Source organism: Nelusetta ayraudi, unplaced genomic scaffold, assembly GCF_046127955.1.
Source record: "Nelusetta ayraudi isolate G7.1 ecotype Tasmania unplaced genomic scaffold, CSIRO-AGI_Nayr_v1 ptg000117l, whole genome shotgun sequence".
NCBI classification, from domain to species: domain Eukaryota; kingdom Metazoa; phylum Chordata; class Actinopteri; order Tetraodontiformes; family Monacanthidae; genus Nelusetta; species Nelusetta ayraudi.
In genome coordinates, this window is record NW_027466167.1 from 248,118 (window position 1) to 267,500 (window position 19,383).

Consider the following 19,383-nt stretch of genomic DNA (forward strand, 5'->3'; position numbering starts at 1 on the left):
TCCTTCCCCTTCCCCTTCTCCTCCTCCTCCTCCTCCTCCTTCCCCTTCTCCTCTTCCTCCTCCACTACCTCCTCCTCCTCCTCCTTCCCCTTCTCCTCTTCCTCCTCCACTACTCCTCCTCCTCCTCCTCCTCCTCCTCCTTCCCCTTCTCCTCTTCCTCCTCCACTACCTCCCCTCCTCCTCCTTCCCCTTCACCTTCTCCTCTTCCTCCTCCACTACCTCCTCCTCCTCCTCCCCTTCTCCTCTTCCTCCTCCACTACCTCCCCCTCCTCCTCCTTCCCCTTCCCCTTCTCCTCTTCCTCCTCCACTACCCCCCCCTCCTCCTTCCCATTCCCCTTCTCCTCTTCCTCCTCCACTACCTCCTCCTCCTCCTCCTCCTCCTTCCCCTTCACCTTCTCCTCCTCCTCCTCCACCACCTCCGCCTCCTACACCTTACCGTCCTCCTCCCCTTTCCCCTTCTCTTCCTCCTCCACCTCCGACAACTCTTCCTCCTTACCCTTCACGTCCTCCTCCTCCTCCTCCTCTTCCTCTTGCTGCTCCTCCTTCCCCTCCTCCTTTTCTGGCCACTCAAGTTTGCGTGCTCTACTGTTTTGCGATCCCCACACTGTCCTATCAACTGGAAAAGGCAGTCACGCACACCGTTAGCACGACCTTTAACGTGATTATTAGCGCGTTTGTCTTCGGCCGTCCATCCAGTGACGTTTGTCAGCAGCAGACAATTCTTTCGTGGGCTTCACTCACCTCCTTCAACACGAACCCACGCTGGCTAACTGTTGCCAAGAAGAGGCCTGACCATGAGTTGGAAGACGACCTTCGACGCCCCCCCCCCCCCCATCACTCTAACGTCTTCTTTATTTCACACCGCATTCTGTCTCTTTGCCCTCACCTTTGGCTCTAACAGCCTCTAACCCGCTCCCAGGGCCTCATCAGTAAACAGGGCGAGGCAAATGGTAGAGTGAGAGGCTGACATCAGCGGAGGACGACACTCATTCCCATTCGTTTATGGGATTAGTGTGGGGGGTGGCGGCGGGCAACGACTCGCTTGGCATTCAGAGGCAACTGTGGCCGGAGCAGAAGCTGTTTGAACAGGGATCAATTGTCAATCGGCGGCGCGGGGGGCCGAGGACGGGAGATTACCCAGGATGCACGGCTCCTCCTGTTGACAGACGGCCTCGGGGAGCCCGGCAATGAATGCACGCCGACGGACGCCTTTGGCTTTGACTCTGGCCGCCGCTGCGCCCCAGATTAGAGTCCCGCTCATCGGGCGGATTACCGCTGTTTACGTCTGCAGTGTCGCCGCCGCCGCCGCCGCCATCGCCGACCCCTGACCCCTGGCCTCCACAGCGCAGCGACATTAGGAGCTGCGCATGGGTCACTGTCGCAGAAAGACGCAAATCAGCTCTCACACACACACACACACACACACACACACACACACACACACACCAGACTCCCGGGATCCAATATGGTGGCCAATTCATTTCAATGGATTCGCGAGCTAGCTAGCTTGCGCTGACGCCGAAAACGTTTTCGGGCTTCCGCATTACGCTGCCAACAACGGGCCTGCAGCAGTCGTGTCGCTTTCCATCAGGACTCTTTCACAAACGTGATACACCAGGACGCATCAGCCAATCAGAACGACTGGAGACACAGCAGCAAATACAACGCACAATGGAAATTTAAAAAACAAAAAAAAACAAAAAAAAAATATTTTCTAGCCTTTCTATTTTTTTTGGGGGGGGGGGATATTAAAAGTCCATGACTTAAAGGTCTACAATAGAAAGATGCATGATGAACTGCGTTTTAGGTCAAAGGTCATCCTGCCACTAGTTTTACAGTTTCTTTTTGTATAGTGGTCTAATGGGAGGAAATGCTTTATGGGCTGCGTGGGATTTTTAGGTGTAGTACCGCAAGTGACCACCTTAGGAAGGGTTCAGTTCAGTCCAGTTCTTATCAACTATCCATGACAGCGTCTCATAGTATCACAGCAAAAAAAAAAAACAGCGTTTCATTCGATTAGTACGACACACTGGTGAGCAGGTGGCTGTTTGGCTTTAATCCGTGAGTTTGATGAAGGAGGAAGGAGGAAGAGGAGTCGGCCAAAAATAATCATCGCCGTCGATTGTCATAAGTTGACTCATCGACTGCGATGTTGACGCGGTTGATTCAGATTTGACCTCAACAGGAATTGAAAATGTCCCCGGAATGATTATGTATGAGGAGAAAGAGGCCATAACCCCGCACCCCCCCCCCACCCCCCCCATAACCACATCTGTTTGTCAAACTTGAGCTCCGAGGCTGAGGACAGACCGGGGAGTCGAAGGGCAGGTTGAAGGTCACCGCAGGCCCCGGCAGAGCAAACAGCCTGTGTGTAATCCTGACCTTCGCTGGCCAGAGTTGAGCGTCACGGTTAAGAAGCTCCAGGAAGTGGCCGGCACGCCGTGGACGTCCTCGAGAGCAGAGGGGCACAGGAGGGACAGAGAGCTGCTGCAAAGCATTCTGGGAAGGAGGACGACCGGTGCAGAAGAAGTGAACCAGTGGCTCCATGAAAACAGGGGCGAGTTTAAGCAACTTGTTTGTTGTGTGGGGGGGCGGGGGGGTTTAATGCAAGGTGTACATTTTAAAACTTTATTTTATTTTTATTTATAGATTCAAACGTCTTGTAAAATAAAACTTTAACAGTCATGAAGACAAACACAAGTGGAATTACACAACTGTAACTTTAAAAAAATATGTATAATAATAATAATAATGACCGTTGAACGTTGGTGTTGACGTGACGTTCTGTCAGTTTGAATCTTTATATGTAGATTTTATTTTTTTGTCTCCCCGCCCAGCCGAGGGCCCAACACAATCTGGACAGAGATCTTTTAAAGCTGCCTTGAAAACGCTCTTATTTAGAAAGGCTTTTGAGTGGAGAGGAGAGTACGCTGGTGTTTGTTTGATCGCCGCATCTCCGTCTGTGAGTGATGATTACGTTTTAATTGTGTTTTTATTTTTACACATATTTTGTTTTTATCTGTAGCACTTTGAAATTTCATAAATGAAAATTGCTTTATAAATCAGATGTTTTCGTGTGTTTTTAAAGCGATACAAAATATTTCAAGGTGCAACATTTAAACCAGGGAAGCGTTGCAAATTCAATTCAATTGTGTAGCATCTGAAGCCTGCAGCTTCTTTAAACTGTTCTCTCTCAGAGGTTCTGTAGGGGGCGCTGTGTGCTTTTCCCAGATACCCTGCTCTCCACTCTGATCCCCTCCTCCTCCACTGCTGCTGCTGCTGCTGGATTTGGAGAGGAAACATTTTTCATTTATCTCCATCGCTTCAGGTTCCTCTGTGTTCTCTGAATCAGTGAGTCACTTAAAAGATTCACAAACTGGCACCAAAGTGTGTGTGAAGTGTTTGGAACAATGAGGCTCTTTCTCAAGGCGACCGTGCACACACACACACACACACACACACACACACACACACACTGCTGCGGAGGGTCACGCTGCTCCTCCTGCCCTGCTGACCTGCGGGGGGTCAACGAGAGCGGCTTAACAAATCCAGACCTTATAAAAACACGGCCAGGAGCCCCTCGTGGGAATTAATCCTGCCCAGACAGCCACCGACAGTAAATTACAGGGGGGCTTACATGATTCCTGAGCTCCCGGGGGACGACAGAAAGCCGGGCCCTCGTCCCCCCCCCCCTGCTCGCTCGCTTGCTCCACTTCAGATCGCAGTCTCCCACTTTTGTTCCGGGCGAATCAAAGCGAGACGAGCCGCCGCGACGCTGCCGCATTGGAACGGTGCTGGGGAAAGGAGGCGCCGATCAGGCCAGGTAATTACATCAACAGTAATAACGATTACTGATGATAATGATGATAATATTAACTGTGATAATACGTTCAGCCAAATCCCAAAAAAGATCAAATAGAATCAGAGGGAGAAAAAGGCTGATGTCCTGTGTGGCTAAGTGTGAAATAAAAAAATAGAGTGAAAGGAAAACAGGGGGGGGGGGGAAATGGACCATAGAACAGAAACACATGGAAAAACATCCTGAAAGGTGAGAAAACTAAACTGAAGTCTTTCTGTAAGTTGATGAATTTGTTGAGGAATTTACAAGACCTTACATTGTCTTTAACTTAGTGGTTTAATGAGTAGTGGTTCCAAAAAAAAATCATTTAAAAAAAAAAAAAACTGTGACAAAAATTTCTTCTCACGTGGCAAAAAAAATAAATAAATTGTGCGTTCTGATCCAGCACGTGCGATACCATCCAGACGTCGACTTTGAACGTTGACCCGCAATTCAACCCACAAATAGTCTGACAATGTGACACACGCACCACAAACAACCGGACAATCTCACTGTATCAGCTCGTTCACGCAGACTGGGCGCCAAAACACCTGAACGCCTCGCAGCGGCGGCGGCGGAGGAGACGCGGCCTCGCCGCACCTGAACGTCCCAAAGGTTAGGAGAAAAGCAAGTCGCTGTCTGATCCATGTTGACTCAGCGGCCAAGCCAAGGCTCGCAGGCTAAAGTGTGTTTTCTCTCTTCTTGGCTCCTGAGCTCTTCATCAGGAGCCCGAGCGAGCCCTCCCTGCTGGGAGCAGATTAGCCTCTTCATGGGGGGGGAAGTGGAGCGCCAGGGAGGAAGTATCAGAGCAGGACAAACACAAGGACAAATCACTCGGCCGTCGCTTAATATTCATGGCAGACGAGGCGACGGCAGGGGACGGGGCTTCCTCGCAGGGCCTCCTTTGTTTCCAGAGGGTTGTGATGTCCAGGAGCTGCTGCTGAGATGATCTGAGCAGGCAGGGCAGCCTCGCAAAGCACCGCGAGAAAGAGATTAGAATCCACTCATTCTGCATGATTTGAATGCAACGCAGCTTTCCGACATTTAGAATGCCATTAAAGAATAATGTAACAAAAATATTATGTTTCAATCCATTTGTATGTTGTTATTATTATTATTATTATTATTATTATTATTATTATTATTATTATTATTATTATTATTTTATTTTTAAAAAATCTTGAATGTCCTTGTAGCCATAAATATTACGTCGTAGTACTGATTAACACTGATAATTCTAGATATAAATTATTATGATAATTTCTATCCAAATGCCTCATGACGTGAACTCCCCAAGCTTTTTTTTCCGCCCCCCACAGTAGCGGCACCGCCTTATTTAGTAGGGGTGGACGAGGAAAGAACCGAGGAAGACCTTCGCTAGCAAGTGGCTGCCGACGGCAGGTTGAAAGCGCTGACACGAAACACAACAAAACACAACACAACACAACACAACACAACACAACAACGTCAGGCTAACGACAAGCACTCAGGTAACAAGGTAAGATATCGGTGACCACCAGGGGTCGTGAGTGTGCGTTTTCACTGGCTGCGCGCGGTAGCTAGCAAGGAATACCGCACTAAATTTCATCCGGAAGTCGAATCCCCCCCCTCCGCGCCTTTTCCGGGCAGCACCAGCGTGAACTTCCTTGTTTGTGACGCACTAATAAGACAACAGTCTGACGCTTCCAAATAATAATATATGATAATATATAATATTGTTCTAAATGTTGCATTTATTTCATGTCTATAAGTCTGTCGTTGTCGACAGAATGAGGAATACCCTTGACTGCCTTGACGCGCGCTCGCGCTCGCGCTCTTCTATGGCCAGCAGATGGCAACACACACAAAGTCATGCGCGCTGAACAGAGAAGGAAGTCTTGACTTGAAGGAATCTGCTCCAAAACCACCCAGCCATGCTTTGTAAATACCCAGGCAGGGCGTTAATAGACGAACAAATTCCTCATCTATGAAATAAGATTTCATAAAAATATAAAAAAAAAAATAAAAATAAAAATAAAATAAAAATAAATTTAAAATTTTATTTTTTAAAAAAAAATTCAAAAAAAATCGTCATTCTTGCATCTCCTCCGCGGTGGCTCGTTGGTGCTGCTGATTGACAGCTGCAGGGGCCGGGCTGCGTCTCTTTCCCACGTGGCGCTCAGCCGCAGTTTAGCAGATAATTAAAATCTAAATGGGACAAAGAGCCACTAAGTCCGCGCTTAAGCGTTACAAAGGCAGAGCCCCGCAAACCCCCAGAGCCGGTAAACCAACACCGCAAAGACAAACACGCCGCTCCCCGCCAGCTGTCCCACCGCACACTGACTCTGCGGAGGCCGCGCGAAGAACGCGGGAGACGCGCCGCGTTCACTGGCGGTGGGACACGGGAGCAGCATTGAGTAGCTTACTTAAAACCCCTTGGCGTTGAGTGAGTGTCCAGCATTGTCGCTTTTAATTCAGCCATGCCGTTGTTAAGACAACCTTGATCTCAGGTGAAGCAGGTCAATCGGAACGTTTTGAAAGAGTAAAAGACTTGAAAAAAAAAAAAAATCAACAAGAGAATTATTTACTGTGAACTGTGTTTCAGGTCAAAGGTCGTTGTTATTTTGTACTGTGGCCTGACCCCCAATTCACACCAGAAGCATCAGTAGAATCGTTCAAAACCGCAGTGGATCTGGTTGATTTTCATCACAGTATATACAATGTGCTGGATTTTTACTGTGAAACATCATCAATGTGACACGTTGACTTCAACACTGTTTGGTTTGTTTGTCAAATAAAGCAGAGTTCACTTTAAATTTGAAGCTATGATGAATAAAAATGCACGTCTACTTTAAAGACCTGCATTTTGTGTGATACCAGCAGTTGGGTTTATTATTATTTTTCCTTTTTTTACACCCAGCAATACTTTGAGAAACTGTTGGGATGGCCAGAAGGGTTTTTGTTTCACTGCCATTTTTCTTCAAACACACGCAACACGACCTGGGTTGTCGCACGGTCTTGCAATCGTTGCGTTAACCAACCGAGCCGCTGCACTCCGATTGGAAACGCGTTTTGTGTGAGAGGGCGGCGCCGAGCGTTTTCCACGCCAACGCTCTGTGAACGCGCAGCAGACGCTTCTGGTGTGAATTGGGGGGGGGGGTAATGGGGGGAAAGTTTTTAGCTTGTAGTACCTCGAGTGGCCACTAGGGGAAAAAATTATTGCCAGCCTGGTATCCATTTCCTATAATTATGCATCATTAAGAGAGCCCCTGCGTGACTGTAACACAGTGCGTGAATGATTTATTATTGTATTGTATTATTATTGTATTAATGTAGGACAACACCTGAGACGTGATCACGAAGCTGAATGAACGTGAACTTCTAAACCCCTGAACCTTTGGTGTCACGCTTGAGGACGTGGATCAGAGCGGCACCGTGGAAGGTGAAGTAGCGTTCAAAGGGAAGGCGGCTGGAAAGACATCATCATCATCATCATCATCATCATCATTATTATTATTATTATTATTATTATTATCATTATTATTATTATTATCATTATTATTATTATTATTATCATTATTATTATTATTATTATCATTATTATTATTATTATCATTATTATTATTATTATTATCATTATTATTATTATTATTATTATTATTATTATTATGCGTGCTTAGCACTGTCGCCTCGCAGCAAGAAGGTTGCTGGTTGGATTCCTGTTTGGAGTTTGCTTGTTCTCCCTGTGTCTGCGTGGGTTCTCTCCGGGTTCTCCCTGTGCCTGCGTGGGTTCTCTCCAGGTTCTCCGTGTGTCTGCGTGGGTTCTCCGGGTTCTCCCTGTGCCTGCGTGGGTTCTCTCCGGGTTCTCCGTGTGTCTGCGTGGGTTCTCCGGGTTCTCCGGCTTCCTCCCACACTCCAGAAACATGCATGTTATTGTTAGTTGCTGGGAAGGTGTTGCCCATCAGTCTAATTCTAAGGAAACTGGCCCTTTAATTTGTCCTAATATGGTTTTCTCCTGTTTTTCCTCAGCCCGCATGCGATTCATCTCCTTCTGTCGTCGGATCTTGGGTGGGGGGGTGAGTTGGGGGGGGGGGGGGGGGGATAGGGGTGCAGGTCCGACGACAGACACCCGATCTCGTCCGTGCAGTCTAAATATTTGGATTCATAGAAAGCCCAGTAAGACCAGTATCAGCGTCCTAGTGACAGCTGCTGCCCAGCAGCCCAGGCGGAGTCCGACCAACCTGTGAGACAAGGCCGCACTCCTGCCGGCCGCTGCATCTTCTCCCAGGGACTAAACAAAGATGTTTGACCATCGAGTAGGAGGAACCACTGTGTGGGACTTTTGCTGACAATGTGACTGATTCATGTGGCTCGACCCACAGGGTTTTTTGGGGTTAGAATATGTGGGAATTGTAATCCTCTAAAATTATTTTAACATTGACTAGATGTTCAGTTGATGTGTTTTCTGTTGGGGGCCTTTGGCAACCCCCCCCCCCCCCACACACACCCCCACCCCCAACAACGCCTCCAATCTTAGCACATCAAACTGCTTTATAACACTAGCTACAACGGCGCTAATTTGGAAGTGGTCATTGAGCATTTGAGTCGTTTCCTCTCTAAACACACAGACAAATTCATTTCGCAGCTTCTTTGCCTTCTGTTCAGTGAAAAGCTAACTGTGAAAGTGTAACTGTTGTTTTGTATACAGAGTCGTCACACAAAGCGGGCAACGTTTCAATGTTTCATTTCTTGTCTTTTTTTTTTTAAATGATAATGTCTTACACATAATAAAAGAAAAACCTAAAGTCCAGTGTCTCAGAAAGTCAGAATGTTACTATAGACCAGGCATGGCCAAACTACGGCCCGCGGGCCGGACGTGTGTCTGTCCGGCCCGGGTGAAGGCAGTCATAAACCCCCCCCCACACCCCCGACACAATGCAGTTCTGTCATCTGGCCCATTGCAAATAAAGTTTGGCCACCCCTGCTATAGACCCATCAAAAAAAAAAAAAAAAAAAAGTTTTTTTTCCCAGCACAAATGTCAGACTTTTGAAAAGTTTGTTCCTGCACTTCCATCCACTCGCATCAGGTGAGAAGAGAAGCAGAGAGTCTCCGCCGGAGTCTCACGCGCCAGGCCTGAGTCCCTGATTTACTGGCAGTCACAGCTGTTGTTGTGCGACGTGTGTGTGTGTGTGTGTGTGGAGTGTGAGGGTGTCGTGTGTATTTGAGGGCCACAGCGTTTCATTACGTGGGTCGCGGCTGAGACACCGAGTCCTGATTAGGTTTCTAATGACACAGTTTAAACTCTAAGTAGGCCATTTGCACTGCGCTGCCTGGACCGGATCCACCTTCTGCGTTTGCTTGTGTGTGTGTGCGTGTGTGTGTGTGTGCGTGTGTGACACACGTGGATTAGCGGCGGCGGTGACGTAACAGCTGGCGGTGTCACGATGATCCGATATGAAGGTGCGAGCCTGATGATGAGCGGATGATTGACGGCTCGGCTCCCAGAATAGTGAAGGAATCTCTCTTTGATGGGGCCCATTTAAGCCCGGCAGAGGATCTCTCTGGCCCGCTCCACACCTCCACCCCGTAGAGGGCGGGCCGCAGCTCTCCTGAGTGGCGTGGATGACATCTAAATGAGGTGGATTATGGGCTGACACATGACGACGGCCTGTTCAGCGCCTCGTCGTCGGGGGCTCCTCAGCAGGCTCTCGTCTCGCTGTGTGCCGAGGTCGCAGCCTCACAATCTGTCTTTGGGTTTGGATTTGTCTTCCGCGTGCTCTGTGTTGTTGTTGTTGTTGTTGTTGATGTTTTGTTTTGTTCTTTAATTATAATATTTCCCTGAAAAGGTTTTTGCGCAGTCTGTTCAGATTAAGTTAGACCAGATCAGATAGACAGACTTTATTGATCTCCGGGAGAAATGTGCGTTTACAGCAGCTTGAAAAGGGAACTAGTTTAATAATGTTTTAAACTACAGTATAGAGAGGGATGAAAGTATATCACTGATATTACTAAAAGTATCAAATTCAAAATAGGGATAAAAAAAAAAAAAAAACCTTAAGATAAAATATGATACTTCCTGGATATGTTTCAGCTGTGCATGATGACAGTGAGTCACAGTTGCACAATGGGGGCAGTTAAAGAGAGTGAGAGGGAGAGAGAGAGAGAGAGGGAGAGGGAGAGGGAGAGAGAGAGAGAGAGAGAGAGCATCAGACACCTCAGGATGTTCAACATCAGGTCACAGAACCTTGATGCATAATTAAGGTTTTGTGTTGAGTTGTTAAGAAAAACTGCTTAACAAGATTATTAATGCCTCTCAGCGCGCGCGCGTGTGTGTGCGTGCGTGCGTGTGTGTGTGTGAACTTCTCATCCTCCTGACCGCTCTTCTCAGTCTCTTCTCAGTCTCTTCCAAAAGAGGGCGCCCTACCACTCTGCTCTTGTCTGCGCAGGTCGCGCTCACCCTCGCGCTGAAATGGGTGACGGTGAGATCGACGAAATGTGTTTTTTTTAACAAGGCGGTGTGATGTGATTCCCATATGTGATCTCCATACTGGTGTCGCCTCAGGCTGGCGAGGCAACAGCACACGCACTTCCTGCGTGATGGCCGTGTGCAATATATCCAAGTTGAGAAAGCAGCGGGTTCGGATGGTGCGACGCGTGAACAGTCGAAGGGATTCTTTACAAACAGGCATGCAGGAACGTTTAAGACAGAGTTTATTTATTTATTTATTTATTTTTTTAAAGTCACGTCACTTCCGAATACGTCAGTTAAAACCAAACAATTTAGAACCTCAGAGAAAGACGCTCAAAGTGAGTAACGGATTTAAAAATGAAAAAAGAAAACAGAAAGTAACAAGAGGAAGGAAAACTTATATGCTCGCACTCACCCCCCCCCCCCACCCCCCCCCCCCTCTGAAAATGACTGACGTTTCGTTTAGTAATTATGTGAGGACATGTTTTCCAGTTTTCACAGTGGCAAAAATCATTCCCGGCCCCCCCCCCCCCCCCAATACCTCCCCCTCCCCCCCCTCCTCCCTCCCTTATAGTGAAAATCAATTAGCCAGATATTATTAGTCTGAGCTGCCAACGTCGTCGGGCTGCCGTTTGGGGCCCGGATAGCTGGACCTGTACCAAGCAGCCAGCCAGGCAGGCAGGCAGGCAGGCAGGCAGGCAGGCAGGCAGCCTCAAGGTCAACAATCCTCACACAGTCATAACTCTGTCTTAATTGGCAGCAACCACAGTAATTCTTCCAGCGTCTTTTTAAAAACTCCCAGGAAAGCAAATGCAACCCAAAAAGTGGTGGATGCGCTGGGTGGTGGAGCTCCGCCTCCACCAGCCAGCACGGACGTGTTTCTCCTTCCCCACTGCAGGGACACATCACAACCTTTGCTTTGACAGCTGCTCCTCAGCCTCCCTCCAAAAAAAAAAAAACAACAACATCAACAACAACAATGAAAAAAAAAAAAAAAAAAAAAACTAATTTATTTCTTTGGACCTCATCAGCGCGCTTGGCTCAAATGAACTCCCAACATGGCTGAAACGTTGCGTGCAAACACTCAAACACAAACACACACACACACACTCAAACACACACACACACACACACTCATCTATAAATAATGCGACTGCAGCAGCAACGGACAAATGGAATTTCCAGGCGAGGCGATAAAGTGGATGTGGAAACATCCCCAACGCAAAACAAAGCCCCACGTGGGTTTCATTTCATTGCCAATGTATTGTTTTCCACCTGTTGTGTGAGTGTGCGCAGGTTGGCTGACGGACACACAGACTTGTGAAGAAGAAGAAGAAGAAGAAGAAGAAGAAGGGAAAAAAAAAACCCAGATTGCGGGAATCCGTCGCCCGCATTTTTTCGGCCTCCTCGCCAGTTCAAAGCGTGGCGGCGGCGAGGATCTCTGTGGCGGCGGCGGCGGCGGCGGCGAGGATCTCTGTGGCGGCGGCCACTTCAGAGTCTGTTTACTCCGTCTTTACCTGAGGGGAAAATCTCAAGTGTCCGCTGTCAAAACACCGTCGCAGAGTGAGAGAGAGAGAGAGAAATCACCACCGCACAAATCAGCTCGTCCGCTAATATTCATTCATACTGAATGTGGGCGGCGGTTTAGAGCAGGCGCGGGGGACCAGGCGCTGCCCGTTAAGATTTTTAATCTAGCCTGTCGAACTTGAAGAAATGATATTGATGGCCAGTAAGTCATAAAATAGCTGTAATTCATCTGTTTGTCAGTGTGGTCTTTTTAAAGAGTCATTTCAGTGAAGAGCTACATACTGGAGGGCAGGGGGCGGCCAAACTTTATTTGCAATATGGGCCAGATGACAGAACTGGAAAAGCGGTGATTCAACTCCTTTACTCCAGTAAAAGTAATAAAGTGCAGGTTCTGAAATGTGCTTGAGTAAAAAAAAAAAAGTCAAATTGTTTCTGTTTTTTCCTGCCATTAGCGAAAACAATATCTTTGTTGATCCTTTGGCGGACGAAAAGGAGACGTTTTGACGGAAAGACCAGAGGTCAGAGGTCGAGCATGAACATCTGGATCGGTTTTGAACAGCTTTGCTCCTCTCGTCATCACCACCAGTTCAATCGAATGAATCATCAGTGAAGGACTTTGAACATGATGTGTATCTTTTAGAGGCTTTTAACCACAAAAGTAACCAGCGTGTGTTTTCCACTGTAAGAAGTAAAAAAGTACAGATAAGTAAAGAGTCCTCATAAAAAGAAATATACTCAAAAAAAGTACAGATACCGGAACAAGAACTCGAGTACAGTAACAAAATATTTGTACTTCGTTACTTCCTCCCTCTGTGAGACCCCCCCCCCCCCCCCGCCCCCTCCCCTCCCTCTCAAGCCCCTTCCGGCCCAGCCTCGTGTTGCTGTGTTCGGTCCGGGCGTCGGTTCCGTGTATCCGGCCGACGCTCGAAGCTGCAACTTCCTCGTCCTGCCTGCAGCAGCGGCGGCGCAGGGAGGGAGGCGGAGTGACGTCGCTGCCCGCAGAGAGGCCCGTAACAGCAGCGGCGGCGGCGAGGTAGGTGGAGGCGAAGGGGGTGGGGGGGGACGGAGCACCGCTGCCGCAGAGCTCAGCTCGCCCCTGCTGCTGCTGCTGCTGCTGCTGCAGCTGCTGCCGCTGCCGCTGCCGACCACGGGACAGACGCACCGGGCCGCGGGAGCAGCAGCTGCCGGCAAGGAAGCGCACACAGGCGGCCATAAAATGCGGCACCGGCCGCCGAGCGGAGCTCCGAGCTGACGAGACGGTCCACGCAGTCCACAGCAGGGACATCGCGGCCGGACACCGCAGACGCCTCGTCCCGGCCCGGCCCGGCCCGGTGTGTGTGTGTGTGTGTGTGCGTGTGTGTGCGTGCGTGTGTGCTAGCAGCACCGACATGTCCTCCCCCTCCTCCGCGGCCGCCGCGGACGCGGAACCGCGGTGGCTGCCGACGCACGCCCAGGTGACGGTGCTGCGCGCGCGGGGCCTGCGCGCTAAGGGCAAGCAGGGCACGAGCGACGCCTACGCCATCATCCAGCTGGCCAAGGAGAAGTATTCAACGCGCGTGGCGGACAAGAGCACCGCGCCCGAGTGGCGCGAGGAGTGCACCTTCGAGCTGCAGCCCGGCGCGCTCGAGGGCGGCGGCTGCGGCGAGCTCGTGCTCACCGTCATGCACCGCGCGCTCATCGGCCTGGACGTCTTCCTCGGCCAGGCGGTGGTCCGGCTGGAGCACGTGTACTACCGCGAGGGCAGGAGCGTCAAGAACGAGTGAGTTTGCGTGTTGTTGATGTGTGCGCGCCCAGTCGGGAGCTGCGCGTGCACCCGCAGCATCATCAGCCATGACTTTGTGTTTTGTTTTGGTTTTTTGTTTTTTTCCCGGAGGGTGTGTGTGTGTGTGTGTGTGTGTGTGTGTGTGTGTGTGTTTGGGGGGGGGGGGGGGGAGTTGGTCGTCCCCGCCGCTTCCGGTCTACCTTCTGCCCCGCTGATAGGTGTTGCGATGGGATGTAAACACAGCTGCTGCAGCTGCTGCTGCTGCACCACCAGGCTCTGCACACCCGGTCCCCATCCCTCCGACAACCCAGCCCACGGCTCCAGCCCACGGCCCCACCCACCTCCACCCCCCCACTCCCACCGCCTCCCCCTCCCACCGCAGCCTTCCAGAAAGTTCACCTCCGTTGGCTAGCTGGCTTAGCTGGCTAGCTTGGTTCAGCATAGGACAGGATGAGGTGTTTGTTTGTGTTTGTTTGTGGGAGGGGCCTGCGTGCGTGCGTGCGTGCGTGCAGGGATTACCGGCTGTCCCACTTTCTGAGATTATCTAACGGGTTCATGATTCCTGAAAGCTGCTGCCAGGTATTTCAGTGCAACGTGCCATTGTATAACACTGACCCCCCCCCCACCATCACCACCATCACCACCCCCACCCCCACCACCACCTCTGCTGTGTTTACACTCACCTTCTGCTCTGTGACCTGCATCGTCTCGAGCGGTGCCTCAGCCTCAGCTGCTCGGACTCCTGGCCCTCCTCACGTAGGCTGCCAGAGGTCAGTGGCTTTGGTGGCCATGGGAGCACTGGGAGCACTGGGAGCACTGGTCTAATGTGGGTCAGGCAGCAGCAGCAGCAGCAGCAGGTGTTAGTAGCAGGCGGGGTGATAATGCACAGGTGATCCGCCACCACTACCACCTCCTTCTCTTTGGAAGAACAAACACACAAACCAAACATTTTGACGCTAATGCTAAAAGCAGGAAGCCTCAACGCAAACAGACGGCGGGTGCACTGAGATGCTACTCTGCTTCAGGAAGTCGTCATTCTCTTTTATATAGGACAAGCTCCCTTTTTTTTTTTTTTTTTTTTTTCTTTTCTACCACCGGGACGCCGACGCCGCTGTTGTGCGTGCGTGTGCGCGTGTGTGCAGCGCTAGCTAGCTGCCCTCCCCCGGGCCCTTCAGCTCGCCGACGCAGCAGTTGACTTTTGAGTCTGCAAGAGTCTCGATCACAGTTTCGCTTTTGCTCAGCCGCCGCTGCTGGTTGCATCTCTGCAGGAAATGTTGCTGTTTCACACTCCCGACTGCTGGGTGTGTGTGTGTGTGTGTGTGTGTGCACGAGCTGACATGTGTCGACTGTGAAGGTTTCCTGTGGAGGTTTCATCGGATTCGATGGCCTGAGAGCCCCCCCCCCCCCCCCAACAGTTAAACGTCGGTTTAGTTTAGCATAAGTTTAATTTGCTATGACTTTAATTCTACTTTTCAACCCTTCCATACCCCCATTGTTATCCTGAATTGACAGAAAATCAAACCAAATGTGTGTTGTGTGGCTTTTTTCAGTTGCTGGGTTTAGTCGGGTTTTTCAGTTGGGGTGTGAATCTTTGGGTGCCTCACAATTCGATTCAAATCAGTTATCCATCGAGCAATGGAATGCAGTCCATGGTGTGTTAATAATGAGGTAAACAAACGGTATTAAAGCAGAATACAGTTTATGCGGTACAATTTTTTTTTTTTTTTTTTTTTTTTTATTTGAAAGCTGTCAATCAACTGGTCCCAACCACGTAAACAGAACTTACTTACCACCGCTTAACTGAATGTATTCACCTGCGAGAGTGAGCAGGGAGACGGCGGAAACGGTGATAAGAAAATCAGAAATCAGTTTTAAGAGTTTCTTCTTCTTCTTCTTCTTCTTCTTCTTCTTCTTCTTCTTCTTCTCCTCCCCCCCCCCCTCTCCTCCTCCTGTCCTCCTGTCCCGCTGGCTGGTGCCGGCTCACAATGGCCCGGTTGTGTGAGAGGAGCAGGAGGGAAGTCGCTGACGTCAGAGTTCATGGCATCCAGATGTGGAATGTGCTCAGTGTCTGCTGAAGGAGGTCGGGGACTGATGATGATTTTGATGTCTTTTTTTTTTTTCTCGCTGATATCACTCACCCCTTACTGCTTGGAGGGATCAGCTGACCTGATTTCAAGAAATATAATGATAACAATAATAATAATAACAATAATAACAATAATATGAATATTAATATGAATAATTATAAGAAACTTGAGCTTCTTCCTGTAGAAGGGACGGGATCCTTGCGTGACCCTGCTTGGTTGTCAGCAGACAGAGCCAACATGCCCAGTAAGCTCACCTCACCTCCAGGCAGTGACGGCATCCGTGACCTGCGGGTGCAAACCATCCCAGCAGCAGCAGCAGCAGCAGCAGCTTTCTTCTTTCTCGGTTCTGGTTCTGGTTCTGGTTCTGGTTCTGCTCTGACTTTATTGGGCTATTGCTCTGCGCCTTTAAGTTGGACAGCTTTTCCTCGCTCACCAGGCAGAACGCAACTGGCTTGGTTGGCCCCCTCGGGAAAAGTGAACGCAATGTAGCTTTCATTGCGACGTCTTGAGCTCGCCCCCTTCCCCACCACTCATCCTTGGGCCTTCATTTGGGTCAGAATGTTCTTCAGGACCGGAGGGACCTGATTGAGCACTTTTTCTTTTTAAAGATTTATCCATCGCGTATCACTGCCGCTGTCCCACTCAACGCTTCGTTTAAGCCCCTCTCCCACTGGCCAAACAGAACCCGATTTAAACCCTCGAAGAACGGGCTTTTGGTGGCAGTGGGGAAGGCTCGCCAACTGGTCTCGTCAAACCCGGATCAAACAACCCGACAAGCGAAGCCGCGGAGGTGCGCGCGTGCTTCAAGTCCGCTATCCGCTATCAGCGACTTGGACTTCATGGGCTTCCGGAAGGAGATTCAGATCATTTTTTTGTCAGCAGTGCACTTCCTGTGTTTCGGCCCCTCGTCTGAGTGTCGGAGGAGGAAGTTCAGCCGTCCTGGAATGTTGACTTCACCTCAGCTGCAGGGCGGAGGTCTGCTGGAAGTCCCAATCCACCGTTGGGAGAAGTGGGTGGGAGCATTGTGGCTCCTCCTTCTCCTCCCCCCACTCTTCCTCCCCCTACCCTCCCCCCTTCTCCCACTCCTCCTCCTCATCCTCCACCACCTCCAACGCTTCCTCCTTCTCCCTCATCTCCTCCACTTCCACCACTTCCACCCCTCCTGTTTTTTTTCCCTGAGCTGGTGGAAGGAAGATCAGCAGGTTCACCACTCTCCTTTGTTTCCCCTCCCGGCTCGCTCACAATAAAGACGAGTGCATTCCAAACACGCTGCATCATGGGAGTGTGTGTGTGTGTGTGTGTGTGTGTGTGTGTGTGTGTGTGTGTGTGTGTGTGTGTGTGTGTGTGTGTGTGTGTGTGTGTGTGTGTGTGTGTGTACGAGTCTGCGTGTGTTGCTGCTGCAGTAGCTTTTGAGAAGCTTGATTTTCCATCCGTCACCCTGCCAGGCGTGTTTTGCTGTCATCCTCCATTCAATTCATTTTGGTGCTTGACTTCCGGTTTGGTTTGAGCAGTGCAGGCCTCCCTCCCCCGCTAACTAGCTAGCGCTAGCTAGCGGGGAAGAATAGTAACCCCCAAAAAAAATGCATAAATGAGCTTTTTTTAATTAATAGGAGCCCTTTTAGCTGAACCTTCTGTCAGGATGATGATGATGATGATGATGATGATGATGATGATGATGATGATAATTGGACGGCGTGGATCACATGACCTGCAGTGGTTTTTGGTGATATAGGAAACACAAACACACACAAGCACACAAACATCACTTCCTGTCCCTGAAATAATGAGAGCACGCGTCAAAAACTAAACATTTTAAGTGATCTCAAATCCTTGGATTCACACAAGGGGGGGGGGTAGCTTGAATAACTTGGTTTTCACTAAACAGGTAAACGGCACTTTTTCCCGTTTCTCCGAAAAATCCCATTGTGGCCCAGCAGTCAAAAAGCTTTGCCCCACTCCTGGTCTAGGGACAGCCAGCAGCTGTTGGCGACGCTGACCTCTGAACCCTTGTGTGTGTGTGTGTGTGTGTGTGTGTGTGTGTGTGTGTGTGTGTGTGTGCGTGTGCGTGTGCGTGTCCACAGGTGGTACCGGCTCAACTCCAAGACGGGCAAGAAGGAAAAGGAGCGCGGTGAGATCCAGGTGAGCGTGCAGTTCACCCGCAACAACCTGACGGCCAGCATGTACGAGCTGGCGATGCAGGACAAGGGCGCCTTCGGCTTCAGCAAGCTGCGGGATCGCATAAAGCTCCAGCGGCGGCAGCGGCCGGCCGGCGCCGACGGCCAGGCCGAGGCGGCCGACCCGGTGGCGGTGCCGCAGCCCAGCAGCTACGACTCCCTGTGCCGCGTGCGGCAGCGGCTGCCCAGCGACGGCGGCGGCGAGGAGGACTACGAGGACGACGAGGGCGGCGAGGTGCGGCGCAGCAAGATGAGGAGCTTCTTCCTGCGCGGAAAGCTGCGCAAGTCGTCGGACACGCGCTCCTCCAGCACGTCGCTGGGCTCCGAGAGCAGCGAGTCGTCGTCGCGCGGCGGCAGCCTCAGCCCCACCGCGGGCATCAGCGTGGTGGTCTCGGACCTCTCCAACTCCCCCAGCAACAGCAGCAACCTGACGGCCGACTGCAGCCCAGGTCAGTTTGCCAGTCAGGAACTCACTCGCTCGCTAGCAGGGTGGTTGGGAGCACTCCAGGAATGTAATCCCAACCACGGATTACTCCAAAAAAGTAATCTAATTATTTTATTATTGTAAAACTATTTTCTGTTTCAATTCGATCCATTGCTAATTAATTTCAGTTCAGAAAAGATCAAGTAACAGCGGAGGTGCTATTCATGTCAACGCCCCGCCCCCTCAGTGAACTACCAGTCGCCCAACACCTGCCTGTTTACCTGACACGCATCTAAAATCAATGGAAAAGAAAACCCAAACCACCCTGGGTCTTTTCACCCCTCAGATCACTCGGCCAACATGTCGCCCAAGTCCTCCTCCTCCCTCCAGTGTGAGTTTGGCGACGACGCCGGCGAGATCAGCATCGTGGTGCCTCAGCTCTTCAACGGAGGCCACGCCCCCAGCGTCCCGCCGCAGCTGCCGGACCCGGGCTCAGGGAAACCAGGCCCGTTCCTCGTCCCAGGACTCAAGCAGAAGCCTTTGACTCTGTCGGCGTCCCTCCAGAACCTCAACCTGCGTGGCCCCGCCCACCTCCACGCCACCGCCGCCACCACTGACGCCCGCCGCTGGTCCTTCGACGAGCCAGGCGAGGAGGAGAAGGCGGCCATAGTGGCGGCGCTCGAGAGGAGCGGCCCCTTGGTGGCCGAGGAGGAGGAGGAGGAGGAGGAGGAGGAGGAGGAGGAGAAGAAAAAGGAGGTGGAGGGGAACTTGTTTCCTTCAGGGAGGAGCCTGGAGTCTGGGGGCCGGAGCCACAGCCAGGAGGGGGAGGAGTCTGGAGTGGCCGGCGACGAGGAGAGACACAGAGGCTGGTTCGGCTCCAAGGAGTCGCACAGCAAACCCAGGTGGGTGAGAGAGGCACACACACACACACACACACACACACACACACACACACACACACACACACACAAACTAGTTCCTGGGGAAACCCAAAGGTATCATATCCCCTCATCCGCTCAAAAAAAGAAAACAAAATCTGACTCCTTTTGACAGGGAGTGCACTAGGACCCTGCAGAATCAGCCTGGAGCTGAAATCAACAGTCAGTCAGTGCAGTGAAACAA

At 50.7% G+C, this 19,383-nt stretch overlaps 1 protein-coding gene across 2 annotated transcripts in view; it reads left to right on the top strand.

Annotated features, from left to right (window-relative positions):
- Positions 1–12,708: 12,708 nt before the first annotated feature.
- rab11fip5a (RAB11 family interacting protein 5a (class I)) overlaps positions 12,709–19,383 on the top strand; it is a 12,196-nt gene continuing 5,521 nt past the window's right edge. The window contains exons 1-3 of one of the 2 annotated variants that reach the window (XM_076049517.1): positions 12,709–13,573; positions 17,745–18,286; positions 18,608–19,163. In XM_076049517.1, coding sequence (XP_075905632.1) covers positions 13,203–13,573; positions 17,745–18,286; positions 18,608–19,163 — 1,469 coding nt within the window. In that variant the 5' untranslated portion in view covers positions 12,709–13,202. The remainder of the gene's footprint in view (positions 13,574–17,744; positions 18,287–18,607; positions 19,164–19,383) is intronic. The other variant, XM_076049518.1, reaches the window with a different exon arrangement.